Genomic DNA, 15304 nt, shown 5'->3' on the forward strand with positions numbered 1-15304 from the left:
TTTCCTTAAACAAAAAAGAAAATATGTCGGCTTGTTATTAAACAAAAACCTAACAAAAAATAAAAATAATTATCAATTATCAAAAATTATATATTATCAGGTATTTTTCCAGTTTTTACATAAGGGATCGATAAAGTTATCATAAATGGTGTTAGTCAAGAGGATCTCGTGTAGTAGTCATTAATAGAACCTTTGTTTTGACTTAAGATTAACAAACGTTTAAAAATTGCTCACGCTAAGAATTGAACCTGTGACCTTCAGAATAATCCGGGTTGCAGTGGTAGCTAGCAACCTCGTAAGAGACGATCACGTCCAATCTTAAGAAATATAAAAACCGGTAAGTCCTAAAAAAAGTCCGATCAAAACAAAAAGTATACCATCAAAACTGGTCTCATTCATGAATACATAATGGTTAGATCAAAGCAAGCTACACGCAAGTTAAAAAATCAGTACTACAAAAAAAACAGAGATAGTAACTTGAAAAGAAAAAAGCAAAGGTATTCAACCGACCAGGCGTATCGAGAAGTAATAATTGAGAGAGCAAAACAAAACAGCAAGATGTGTTATCACAATGATGAAGATTATAGACATGAGAAAATTGAGACAGTCAAACAAAAGATCAAGGAGCGTTATCACAATGATGAAGATTAAAGAGAATCAACAATTGAGCAGGCTAGACAAAATTTCAAGGAGCGTTATCACAATGATGAAGATTACCCAATCAAATATAAGAAAACAGAAAAGCAAAGGTATTCAACTGACCAGGTGTATCGAGAAGTAAAAATTGAGAAAGCCAAACAAAAGATCAAGGAGTGTTATCACAATGATGAAGATTACCGAAAAATATATAAGAAAAAAGTTGCTACCAGAATAATGGGTAGATACTGGAGTGACAAAAGCTATAATGAAAAAATTAAATTCTCTGCGAGGTTGTACCGAAGAACGCATAAGGACAAAGGGAAAAATTACATTCAGAAATACAAGAAGATGGCAAAAATGCAGGCTGATCTTCCAAAATTGAGAAATATTTTACGCATGTTTTACCAGGATCACGAAAAGTATTCAAAATTACAGATTAAAATTCTCTTTGAAAGAGCGGATGCTGTTGAAAAGTCGGCTAGAAATGTTTTGGCAAAGCTTCATAGTAATATCCAAAAGAAATGTTGTCAGTTTAATGAAAAGCTTCCAAGGTGTGGATTGGCAACTGCGGAACAGTTTATAGATGCAATGGAAAATGTTCGACAACACAGTGAATATACGGAGGCGTACTTCTTAGAAAATTCGTATATTAATTTTGGAAGGAGCAATTGCAGTTTATGTAGCAGCAATAAAAATATACATACAAGCATACCTATAAACAACGAAGGAAAAGCAATGTTTTTCAATTATGGCGAAAACGAGCCTGTTAGGGTTAATAGTATATGTGTTTGTAAGACTAATGATTTAGAACAAATTCCTGGAACACCGACTCAAGAAAAAAGTTTTTCTAACTGTGTTTTAAACAGTTCTTTTAGTTCTACTGAATATTTGGCAAAAAATGCTCTGTGTAGTAGAACAAACTGTCCTGGAAAGTTCGAGACAACTATTGAAAAATGCTCTGAAACTAGATCTGACAAGGAAATTATACACAAAGGCTCGATCATCGAATAAAGCTGAAACTAAGTAAAGGACAATTATGCCTCCATATATTCAGAGTAATGTTTAATATTTCCCAATATATGCGTAAACTGTTCTACAGTTGCCAGTCCATACTTTGCGAGTTTTTCATTAAGTATACAACATTTCTTTTGGATATTACTATGGAGTTTTGCGAAAGCATTTCTAGCCGACTTTTCAACAAAATCCGCTCTTTCAAGGAGAATTTTAATCTGTAATTTTGAATATTTTTCGTAATCCCGGTTAAACATTCGTAAAATGTTTCTCAATTTACAAAGATCAGCCTGTATTGTTGTCATCTTTTTGGACTTCTGAATATAATTTTTCATTTTGTCCTTATGCGTTCTTTGCAGCTTGTGTAAGCTGCAAAAATATCCATGGTATTCGATCAATAGTTTGAATCTTTCAATTAAAGCTAGAAAAATACCTTAAAATTTTAAAATTAGTTTTATTTTTGGTTAGATTCTAACTACCCAACGTGGGATTAAATATGTATTTCCAGACCAAAAAATTTAATTTTTTCATATATTTTATTTTTCAGTTTAAAATCGCTAAAGTTATTATGTAAACTACAAAAATATTTATGATATCTGAGCAATAATTTTAATCTTTTCATTCAAACTAACAAAATGCCTGAAAATTTAAAAATTAGTTTTATTGTTTGCCAGGTTATGGGTAAGTGATACGAGTCTTAAGAAGTGTTAATTAGTTAGGATATGTGAACCAACATAACCTTTTGTTTAATAAAATGGATAACTGTTCCTGCAATACTAACTAACTTTAAGCGCATTTATTCCAATGTGTTTTCTTAAAAGCCACAATATTAATATTGCATTTAATTTTTTTGGATGGTATACACTATATTCGTTTATTCTTACATTTTCAATAGGATATCTGTGGTATGTATGGATACTATAGAAATAGTGCAGCGGATATTTTGATAGTATCTCCTTTTATAATATTTGTATCAGTAACCTTGTCCTTAACGTTTCTAACTCCAGATAACTTACAAAGTCGCTCTTATATCGAGTCATTAATAAAAAATTACAACAGCACGACGTCTAATCTTCTTGACGACATCCAAACAACGTTCAAATGTTGTGGCATTAGTTCAGACAAATTAATTCATTGGTTCGTTCCATTTGAAGTTCTGAACTGCAAGTTTGAACCTCATGAAGTGCCCCAATCATGCTGTAAGCTACAGAAGCCAACACAATCAGTAAACTTACCCGGAGAGAGAAGCAGCTATGTAAATGACCCTAGACCTTCAACTACCTACACAAAAGGTTGTGATCGCGCCATTGAGGAGTTGTATTCAAGAAAATATTTGTTCTTGTATAGAATGTCAAATGGAATCTATTCAATAGCTTGTGGATTTTTGGGATTGTGTATTTACTATCCAATAAGGAACAGCCTCGATTATCAGAAGGAACCTGAAGAAGACGACTCTGAATCAGGTGGTGAAGATGACAATGAAGATGAAGACGACCCTGAGGATGACCCTGAAGACGATACCAAATCTCCAGCTGAAGACTAATGTGGGCAAGGGGCTACTGACTTCCTGACACAGTTCCGCCACCCTTGGTACTCTTGACACACGCCCACTGGTATACATGAGGCTGGATTGTATCCGAGGATCAGGTTTACGTAAGCAGCGCGTGACCATTGTTTTCGAGGTGTATGATCATTCCAAAGAGGTTGGCTGCCGTGTGGACTATATTACTCCAGCATTGAAGATCACGGAGTGACTCAAAAATTAGGTAAATTTATATTGGATTGTATATTTATATACAATCATGACCCATACTATTTGTATTTACATATATCATTTGCAATTCCATAAGCCATTGGAATTGCCTTGTATGAAAACAATACACAGGAAACTTACAGTCCCTTGGCTTGGACAACAAGAAAAATTGATTGGCTTGAACAACTGGGAGGTATCCTTTTCCATTTTTTTTCCTTTGCTGCTAGTAGAGCACTCGAACGTCACATAGTGCCGTGTAATGGCCCATTTTGATGGAGATTTTTGTTTCTAGTTTCTTTTGTTTTTGACGAAACGTGATATTTAAAATAAAATTACTTTTTGGACAAAAAACTGTATTTTCGCTCACATGATGATGAATGACGTCACACACAGGTCCCTTCTGAAAAGTTTATTCTCTGGGGTACGGCACCATAGTTGACTGACTTTGCTGCCTGATTTGAGATACATTAGTTTAGTTCTAATCAATCATCATTAAGGTTAAGGTCAACAATATTTTCACAAGGAATCATATTAAAATGTCATTCAAACAGTTGAGAAACTTATTTTGTAAGAGCTAACCTATTATTTTCAAGTAAAAAAAGAAATTACCCTCAACATTTTGAACAGATATTATGAGTAGTGTACAAAACAATAGAGTACGATTACACCCTTATTTGGGCATTAAAGCTTTCATATACAACAGTGATTAAATCCTTATTTGGGCATTAAAGCTTACCCATACTACAGAGGATGCACCTGAGACTTGTCCTAATAAAATGTCAGATGAAAAGAGGGTACATCTCTTTTTGCATATAGCCCTGAAGGTCCTAGCAATCAGCCATAGCAACCAGATCCAATATAAGACTGGATTTTCAACATAATTCTGAGGCCTTAAATATTGCCAATACTACAGAGGAGATACACCCATATTTCGACACTATAGCTTGCCTATACAAAACTAAAGCCCTGGCCTACTTACATAACCGGCCGCCGAGACAGGTATCCAACGATTTTGGGTGAATGAGCCATTTATTGCCATTTATAGCCATTTATTGAATAAGGCAACTTTTTCTCTTCAAAATTAATATCGTACTGCATCTTTCTTGGAATATCCTTTTGATTGAATGCAATCATTCCACAATTCAAAAAAAAAATGATATGACGCTATCGCAAATTAATTGTCTAATTTGACAGATTAGGAGAAACAAGATGTTGAATGACGTCATGACAAGGAAATCTATTTTGGCTGCAAACCAGGCGCATCTAATGACGTCATCTCATGCACATAAATGACGTCGCCTAATGCATATAAGCGACGGTTTCTAGTAATTTTTACTATTAGTATTTTATATACCGCAAAGCAAACAAGATATTATGTCAACTGAACTTTATAAAGAAATGACAAATTTTCTGAAGAAAAAAGATACAAGGCTTCCTGTTGAAGAGAAGAGCACAGTAGTGAAGAAAAGGAATGTCTCTGCATCTACAAGACTTTCCAAATTGGAAACTGAGGTTAAAAAGTTGCCTTTGGGAAATGACAATTCAGCTCAGATGGACAAAAAGACCATCAATTTTTCAAAAAATAAAAAGATGGCTGGTAGTAAACGGATTGATTCATTCGAAAAACTTGACAGTGAGCTTGCGACAGTTGCCAACACACTATCAAAACTTTACAGATGCCCAGAAATGAAGAAAGCAATAAGAGCACGGTGGGAAGTAATGGATTGTATCCGACGCACAAACTCACTTACAGAAAAATTGAGAAGATGCCAAAGCCAAATTGGGAGAATGGATTTAGATGGAATTTTATCCACCTTTTACTATCAAGTGGTCAAAATAAGTTCAACCATGACAAACTTGGAAAAAGAAGTAAAAAGGAAGCAACAGATAGAACACAAAGCAACAGAAAACTTATCTCAGTCTGAGAAAGCGTTGCCTGATGCTAGGAAAGTTGTTGAAGCTAAGAGGGAAAGAGTGAGTGAAAAGGTTCAGCAAAAGGATTGCCTGGGGTTTACTAACAAAACCCCTTGCGTTGAAATAGTAGTATTGGATGCAGTAGCTTGGCCTTCCAGCGATGAAAGCTTCAAAATGGAAGGGGTGCCTTCCAGAAATGAAAACTGCAAATTGAATGCAGGACCTGTTTCTTTAAGCAATACTAAAAAAGACCCAGACAAGCTTAAAGAAAAAGTAAATCACAACAATTCTACTCTTCAGGTGTACCATCATCTGACTTTAAAGTCGTATCATATTAAAACTGTCGCTATTGGAGCTGAAGCTAATGATGCCGATGACCAAACTTGTGAACGGCAGACTGATGAAGACTCGCAAAAATGCAAAAAAAGAAAAAGATGCAAAAATTATGATTGGAAGACCAAAAATAGATCGAAAAAAAGAAGAAAAAAGGTAGTCCAATCCATCTGGATTTAAGAGCTACAGTTCTGAAGCTAGGTCCTCTTACTCTGAAGATGAAGAGCGACAATAGATAAACCAAGACCAGAGTGATTTTTACTCTGTTCTAGAATTACTGAGAGACGCTAAAAAAGAATACATTAAAAAGTCGTACCGTGTGTGTAGTTTAAAATACAAACATATAATAACCTACAAAATATAGAAGTAGCAAACAAGAATATACTATTTTTGAAGAACAAACTTGTGTTTACAAGTTCACGGGCAGGCCAGAAAATTGATTTGAACAAACGTCTTTTTCGTATATATATATACATATATATATATATATATATATATATATATATATATATATATATATATATATATATATATATATATATATATATATATATATATATATATATATATATATATATATATATATATATATATATATATATATATATATATATATATATATATATATATATATATATATATATATATATATATATATATATATATATATATATATATATATATATATATATATATATATATATATATATATATATATATATATATATATATATATATATATATATATATATATATATATATATATATATATATATATATATATATATATATATATGTATATCCGAAAAATCCGAAAATCAAGTCCAACATAGAGCAAAATCAGCATTAAAAATTATAAGTCATTGTCTCAAAACCAAGCCATAGCACCTTAAGTCTACAAAATTTAATATTCCCCAAGTAATCACCACATATCAGGGCTCCTCAGAGGAAAACTCATTGCCTATATAGGTATATATATATTTGTATATGTTATTTAGTGGTATCAATAAACAAAGCAAAACATAATTGTACTCTTAAAAAAAACTTTATCCTCATTTCATTGTGGCCAATCAATGTTGTTAGTTTTAAAATACACCATGTATGTCAACTAACACCATTATTTTGTCCCCAAAAAATAAAGTTCTAGCACAATCCGTGTTGTTGTTTCCAAAAATGTAGTAGGTACAAGCTAAAAATACTTTGCCTAAAAAATAACATTTTTTAAGTGTTTCTTATGAGGAAAAAAAGTGGGAGGCACTTAAAACTAATTCACGTTAGTCAACGGTTGTAATTTGACTTTGACGTATGGTACCTTCAAAACAATTTGGGAGATGTCTCTTGCAATAAATCAAACCATAAAAGTCTCCAGCGGCAGATATTATATTTATTTGGATTTTTTTTTTTTTTCACTGGAGCTGTGCAAAACTAATAAAGTACCATCAGCTAAGAGAGTGATCGCAAGGTGGGTAGCAGGAGATACAGTACTGGTAAAATTTATAATTTTATTAATAACTTCAGTTATTTAAAATGAGGAAAAAGAGATAGGACTTATTACTACACTTTGAGGAACACCACAATGAATAAGATTCAGAGAGGAAAAAGTATCTTAGCTATATACGTGGTGCTACATTGTGAAGCTTCAAAAATATCCCTCATGGGCTGCATAACTCACATTTATCTGGAAGAATCGTATCAACTGCTTAGGCTGAAAATGTAACACCTATACGAACATTCTTTTAAAAAATGTTGTAATCGTATTTTGAGTAGTATTACCATTTCTAAACCGGCTTTTTTTGTACTTGCGTTTCCAGTCTGTTGATACATGGCATTAGAAACATTTGCTTGTGCTCGGTGGCATACAAGGACTTTGCATATATTCAAAAAGAGTTTGTATATTCAGTTGTTTTAAGAAGCATAATTATGCGTAAAAAAGTTAGAGTGAGTATTATCGGTTAAGCATAAAAAACGTCATTAGAGTATCTCACAGTACAAACGTAACACCTGGCAACCGTGATGTAGACATTTGTGAGTGAATAATCCTAATTATTGTCAAAAACTGTTCTAAATCACCAATCGGTTCCGTGATAATGTTGTTCTATCTTTGGTGTGGTTATTCTCCCTTAAATACCAAGGATGTTTTATATTAATTTTTTCCATTTGTTCTTTCTTTGTGTAGATTCTATGACCCGATTTGTTTTCGTAGATGCTCGCTATGGGTTCAGAGCCAACTTTGTTGAGGGTTGGAACCCGATGCAGCACCCTGTAAGAAGATCTTATGAAGAGATCTCTTATAATGAAGACTTCTCTGAGGCTACAGCTAAATATCTCGGCCTTCCATTGCAAGTGCATATAGCACCTACAGATAAGGTATATTTTTCAGACTTTTCCTATTTTGTTTACTTCTGTCAATTTTTCTGTCAGGTCAATTTCTATGTCAGCTTTATACCATAACTACAAAAGGTCTGACACTGGGAAGGGGGTTTCCCTGGCTTGTTCCATGCTCTTGTGCATTCATACTCTCTAAGAGGACACGCTAGCACGTGTTGAATTTTTTTAACCAAGTTTAATAGTAATAAAAAAATAAAGAACCAATAAGAGAATCAAAAGATAAACCAGAAAAGAAAATATTCTAAAACCTACTAGCATAAACCCCAACACTGGTCTAAAGAGCCTCTCTTTCTCCTTTTCTGAAAGAAGTGAAGTGGCATAAAAGTCTCGTTTTGCCCCCCCCCCCCCAAACACCCTAGGATTCGGAGTGTCACAAATAAAACAAAAGGTAATACACACTTAAAAAAAGCATACTAGTGGAGGGGTAAATTAGTAAAAACAGGAGAAAACAGGTACATTATTTTATATGCGCACCTTTCTCTAGACTGGTGTTCTAGAGAAAACCAAAGATGTTATTTATTACTAGACACATAATAGTGCCATCTTAAAGTACCAAGGAGATTGGAAATAAAATTTGATCTTTAGAATTGATAAATGGAAATTTACTCAACTATATGTGTCTTAAGAAATTAGAAAAATTGAGAATTCAATTTCTAAGGGAAAAGAACTCTATATGCAGTCATACAGTTTATGGTAGTGGCAGGTACTGAAAAAAAAACTTGCTTATTTGTTTTTAATGCTTAACATGGCAACCAAGACCGTATCCAGGGGGGATTAGGGGCTTTTAACCACCTCCCCCCCGCGAACTATTTGTCCGACTCGTAAAAACCTTAAAAAAATGAATGTAAAACATTTTTTTATGCGTCTTTTAAAGTTTTTTTTTGTAAATCCCCTGAAAAGAATCCTTTTGTAACCCCTCCCCCCCACTACCCCCCCCCCCCCGCAAAAAAAAATCCTGGATACGTCCCTGATGGCAACACTGACGAATATGTGCTATTGCCCTAAAAGTTCATAATTTTGATTAAAATCAAAAGAATATTTTTAGAAAATCATGGTTTTCAGGTATGAATAGACTTAAAACGGGTCAAAGAAGCAAATAATATTTTAAGTTTAACTTCCTTGTGTACTTTAAAATATAGTGTCTAAAGCAGGGTTGCGAGTCCCGGTGATTTATCACTATTTCTAGTGATTTTTATATTGCCAAAAACAAGAATCACTAAATCAGCACATAAATCACTAGATTATTGAAGAAGGTCACTAAATCAACCAATTAATCACTTAAATTTTAGAGATTTTTTTCACCTGGCTGCCACCCTGATCTAAAGTCGTCTTTTCCTTATGGGTGGCATTCAAAGCATAGTGCATAATACATCCAAGCTTAAAATCTATTTTGTGGCTAAAAATATTCTTATATTTAGAGTTTCGTCCATGAGGACGTTTCGTCCATTTTCTTACTCTGTATACTTTCCTAGAATAATGTACTTGCCATCTATTGAAACCCGAGTTTCTTCTTTTTTGCTTTCTACTCTTTATCTAATTTAACTGCCATTTGGGGTCTAGTAACATATGATGTTTTTTTTTTATCTAACCTTTGGATTAACCACCTGTGCGTGCTCAAATGCAAAACAACCCAGGTATAGTACATGCAGAAAAATCGTTGAACTGTTCACATGAGATTGGCTCATCGCAGCCTTTAAAATTCAAATGACCGTAAAACATAATATTGGTTGTACAAAAAAATAAACGTCCCCACAGTTTTTTTTCTCCTTTCGCAAGGAACAACGACAGCCTTCTAAAGGTATCAGTTTTGTCACCCCGGCAATATTCTTTTAAATTATTGAAATCACCTGCAGAAAATGGACACTCGAACAAAATGTGCTGAATATCTTCATTAGATTGATGGTAATGTCGACAGAGAGAAGTTTTGTAGCCTTGAACTAAAAAGAGCATCATTTAAAAGAAGAGGTCCTGATTTCAACTGGTAATAGATCTATACCTCAAAGCATTCCTAACACTACTTCGAAAGAATAAACTGCCTGTGGGATATCTGATGTTTTATGCTGCAGATGTGGAATATCTGCTGTACATCTGTAGCAAATATGCAGTATCTTTTCATCAACCTGTAGCTAAATGTAAAATTTGAAAGTAACGTAATTTCAGTGCTTCTCTTAGAATATTTTAGCAAAACGGCTAAAACGACATGGGGCATAAGTTTGTAAAGAATGGAATCTGACTTGAAGTGTTCAAAACCAGCGTTTCTATATGAAAATACAGGTAACTCTGGAAAAATTACTAAAAACCATGAAAATAAAATCTTCAAGCTACTGAGCAATAAAAATAGATTTTTTTTTTTTATAACACAAGAATACGTGAACAAAATGAACATTTTGTTCAAATGAACAAACGATTAGTTGTTTGTTTTCATGCTACTTAATACTTACTGCTCCAATAGTAAGCCCCATTTTAAATATTGAGAGATGATGACAGGGATACTGTGAAAAAAAAGGATCCTTTTTTATGTCAATTTTGAATAGGCAAACTTTCAATTGCAAATCATAGGCGATTCCAAAAGATATTGCTTTCAGAAGAAGAGCTCTTTAGAGACAGGATCAGTTCTTGATTTTAAAAAAGTAAACCAGAGAATTCAGAACCTGTTAGAGCTATGTTTAGCTTTCCAACACTATGTCGGGTTAGAGATCCATATTTATATTACTTTATAATTTTAGTTTACAAATTGTTGGTAACTCACAAAAATTTACTAAAAAGCCTTTTCATCTTTTTCTTTTTATAATCGAGTGTTATTTTTGTATTTATTGTGCTTATACATTTATTTTTATTTATACGCATTCAGAAGGAGTTGGCAACCGTTGATAGATATTGTATTTTTCAGTTATCTCTGAGTATTTGGACCAAGTTTAAGTCAATTCAGCAGAGTCCTGAATTGCTTGCAAAGAAGATGAAGATACAAGATTCGGTAGCTAGGTTAATTAAGGTACTGAAACAATCAAATAAAATTCTTATTCACTTTTTATTATTTCCGTTAATTAGTTCCCTGAGCCGCTGTGAAAAAAGTTATTATTGACAATAATGTAAGAGAAAGCGATTAACAAAATGTGATATTTACCAATATATACCATTGCCTAGTAAAAAAGGCTATTAAATACCAGTAAAAAAGGCCCATTCCTGGGTCTGAAGCTCCTCAGCTACTGCGAAAATTGGCTTTACCTAGATCATTAGATTTCAATCCTTTTTACTAACCAGAATTCTGCCGGGGAAGAAATATTTTACTCACTTGTTTAGTCCTTCAAACTTAAAATTCTTTTTGAAACAATAGTAGAAAACCTTGCAAAAATAACAAGTAAAATATTAAAGACTGTTAATAGCTTTAAAAAAGCTAAGGTTAGAAAATTTAAAGCAAGAAAAGGGGAAGAACAAGAAGTAATTGGCTCAGTACCAGCGTTGCCAACGCGGTACAATTGTACCGTTTTTGGTACAATTTAGAGGTTATGGCATAGTACATTTGGAAATTTTTTGGTACAGTCAGATTTCCCGATACATTAAGGTTTTACTTGCTCTTTTTTGACTCAAACATCTGTCCCAAGTTTTAGTTTATTGAAAATGTTCTTATTGTTATGGCAAATTTTTAACCTGCTGTTCCAATGATACAAATTACTTTCTTAAGGACAATTTTAATCGAAAAACTGGTACAGTTTATTTCAAAGCGTTGGCAACGCTACTCAGTACTCCTTTCCCATAGCGTCATGTGGTTTTCATTCTTTGATCATAAGATCCAATAGTGAAATGTCGCATGCGATGCTCCTGTAGAAAACATAACTTTTTCATCCAGTAGGGGGAATAGAGACTCAAGATTATCGTCTTTGCTGATTCCCCATTTGTATTATATTGGGTATTTTTTCACGGTCAGATATTTTTATTATTGTTCTTCCTTTTTGCAAGTTCATTACTGGAAATTACTCTTCTTCTTCCAAGTTTGTCTCAAACTAAAAAGTTCCAAAATGTTTGTCCTGTCAAATAAAATAAGCACAATCACAAAAGATTGCACTTTTCTGTATCAGTAGGGGTGTCGTTTGGGGGGGGGGCCGTCCCCCCACCCAATAATGTGTTGGAAAAACTATTATATATCCCATGATCCGTGACTCTCTGGATATGAACCCGTCTTGCCCCCCTACCCCAATAAAAATGCTGGAGATTTGCCCCTGTGTATCAGTACACTGTTTTTTCCTCATCTTTCTTAAAAACTCATTCCGATCAAGAAATAATTCTTTCGTTATTTCATGGTTTAGTATAGGTATTTTACCTTTTGTATACCTCAAAACGTTGGCCTGTTTATCAGGATTCTGATAAGAATATCAGACATTTTCTTTGATTTTTTTTTTGGATAAAACAATAAAAAAAGTGAAAAATTAAAACTCATAAATGAAGCAAAACAGAGCAACTTTTAACACAGAGTTGTTGGTGGAACTTTTTGTTTTACCAACTTTTTTTTAAAGTATAACGGCCAATGAAATACTAGCAGTACCAAGATTTAATCTTGATGTTTAGCTCTGCAGAAATTTGAGTTTTTTCTTAGATTTCGTTCTTTTTTTTCGTGATAGGAAGGTACAATTTAAACAAATGAAAGGAATGAATTCAGGAATGAGCATGATGCTACTTCATTGGCCCCTTTCAGCTCCAATGTTTGATGCCAAAGGTAGCCACGGGGCCGTGTTTCTTTATGAGAAACACGGCTCGAGGCCGTGTCCTATTGCGCTGCATGTGATAACATGCACTGTGAAATTGCAGGTTGAAAGCTGCCGTTTATAGAAAACAGGTTTTGTTTTAAAACCTGGGGATGGTAATCACTGCTGCAGGTCAAAGTGCCGAACTGCCGAGTTTCCTTCACTGGATTTTGTTAATAATATGTTTACCCTTTTTGAATGGTAATATCTAGTTAAAACAAATTGCTCGTTGGCTTTCTTTGTTCCAACACGATTGGTACCTAATAACAAACTATTGGTATGTACCATAAAAATCCTTTACTGGTTAAGTAAAACCAAGGTTTAAAGAACGTAGAATATTTTGAAATAAACATTAATTCTGCTGAATTTCTTTTCAGTATTTCTCTGAGCTTCTAAATACAGGTCATACTTCTTGTTAATCTTCAAATTCGAAGGTAAAGACTTTATCTAAGTCCCCTGAGATTCATGGAAATTGTAAGATTCACGAGTTGGAAATTACTTATAGGTTCCTTTTTATATCTTTCGCTCTCTCTGAAGACGCTTTATTAACTACTTCTCGTGGAGGTGTGAGAGCTATAGTGCCTGATCCAGAATTCTTATGCTGTACAGTTTCCATCTCTCTTCTTATCAAGCGAAATTTTTTTGTTAAACGGAAATTTCTCTATGTGGTAACTCCTTGCCGAATATAAGCTGAAGAACTAATCTTTGATGTTTGATCACCCAAACAAATGTTTGCAAATTAAATATTTAGAAGCGTTACCGGACATACCAATCAGTGTCAGAAAAATATACCCTATTTGGCAAAAATGTAGTCTGAACATGTTTATGCATAACGGTGCGGAACTTCAGCTCATGTTTGTACATTGCGAGTTCATCATAAACAGTAAACGTTGGTTTTCATCAAGGAAGTTTTTTGCATTCATTTTTTAATTAGAAGCCGGGACAAAAACATAACTTATATCGGGGGGGGGGGCACCAATAAAATTTGTGCCTGTCAGTATTTTTTGGCTCCTTTCCCCCTATAATTAGTGTAACTTTCAAACTTCCTGGGGTCGTCACTCCAATTTCTCGCTCGTCGAATTCATGTCAAGTATCCATGACACTCATTTATGTCACAGTATATATGCCATATGTATACCACATCACAGAAAGTAGGCCACATCATGAAAATAAATGGAACTCATCATGGACGTATCTTATCTAGTTTGTAATTTTTAACCGTTTATAAGTGAGATGTAGCTGATCTTTTTAAAATGAAGTTGATTCACTCTTTGTTTTAATCTAAGAAAAATAAAAATGAACGAACAAGAGGTGCTTGTTTTACTTAAGCATTGTACGGTAGTGGTTGATTTTTATTCAAGCAGATTATCAAGTGCGGAGATACAGGTTTAGTTGAAGAGACTTTGGTACTGATAAGAGTCATGTCTTCGACAATCTATCATAGGGACTTTGGAAAAAAACCTATGTCTTGCTTTTGCGTCTTCTGCATCTTCTTTAAAAATTTAAAAAATCCGAGAGGATTGGACAATTTGGATTATTTATATGTATTTTTTATAGGGTTAAAAGTGATATTTCTCTTTGAGTAAAAAATTAGCATAATTATTTTGTGTTCAAGATTTGCAAGAACTTTTTTTTCAAAATTTTAGTCTTCACAAGTAGGTTATGGTTAGCTTAGGAAAACTGTGGCAGGTTAGATATGCTAGCTGACTTTAAACTAGTACTGGTGAAGGAATTTGGATTCTTTACTCTCACTTACATTTTAAAATATATCCGCTGAAAAAATAATTTTTCGCCTGAAAAAATAAATCCGCTGCCTTTTAGGGTAATTAAATATGCAAAAGATTTAGTGTGTCTAGAAATGTGTTGGACCTCCGCAAAATTGTCAAACTATAGATGAATGGGTAATTTTTTTCTAACACTAGTGATGGCAATCACTCTTTTCAGATCCCCTTACTCTTTGGAGTAACTTACAATAATAACAACCGTTTTTGTATCATTTATATTAGTGACTATTAATAATAGTATCGACTCTATAACACTATTGATAATATTAATTTTTATATATTACTACATTATTTTAAAAACATAGTATTATTATCTAATATAATTTTAACAAATTATAATTTATGACTAAATATAATTTAATTTATTTCAATATATTTAGTACATTAGCATTAATAATATTAACGATAAGTAATAGTATTAATAATAGAATCGATTCTGACTCCTATAATTGTTTTACCCTGACCAACAGCAAAATGAGCAATAATGTAAGGATGGTTGTCACTGAGAGATAGAGAAAGATTTTTTGTAACAAACAAACAACAACTATAGTTTAACGACCTCATCGAGAAATAAAAACTTATCCGAGGTAATGGCACAAAACACTAAAAAAGAACAACTTCAAAACCACTCGTCCACACACCTTCTTAACTGCCATTACAAGCCTTACAACTAAATTTTGTCACTAAATTTACCATTCTATTCATACCGCATGAAGCCTTAATTATTTATTTATTTGATTTAT

At 33.2% G+C, this 15304-nt stretch overlaps 1 protein-coding gene across 5 annotated transcripts in view; it reads left to right on the forward strand.

The window, feature by feature from the left end:
* LOC148951034 (poly(A) RNA polymerase gld-2 homolog A-like) overlaps positions 1–15304 on the forward strand; it is a 96174-nt gene that overhangs the window by 51331 nt on the left and 29539 nt on the right. For 4 of the 5 annotated variants that reach the window (XM_089090572.1, XM_089090575.1, XM_089090574.1 and 1 more), the window contains exons 3-4: positions 7827–8017; positions 10929–11030. In XM_089090572.1, the coding sequence (XP_088946698.1) occupies positions 7827–8017; positions 10929–11030 (293 nt within the window). The remainder of the gene's footprint in view (positions 1–7826; positions 8018–10928; positions 11031–15304) is intronic. The other variant, XM_089090576.1, reaches the window with a different exon arrangement.

The sequence above is a fragment of the Artemia sp. Qi Xiang Cuo genome, chromosome 6, assembly GCF_049724085.1.
Source record: "Artemia sp. Qi Xiang Cuo chromosome 6, ASM4972408v1, whole genome shotgun sequence".
NCBI classification, from domain to species: Eukaryota; Metazoa; Arthropoda; class Branchiopoda; order Anostraca; family Artemiidae; genus Artemia; species Artemia sp. Qi Xiang Cuo.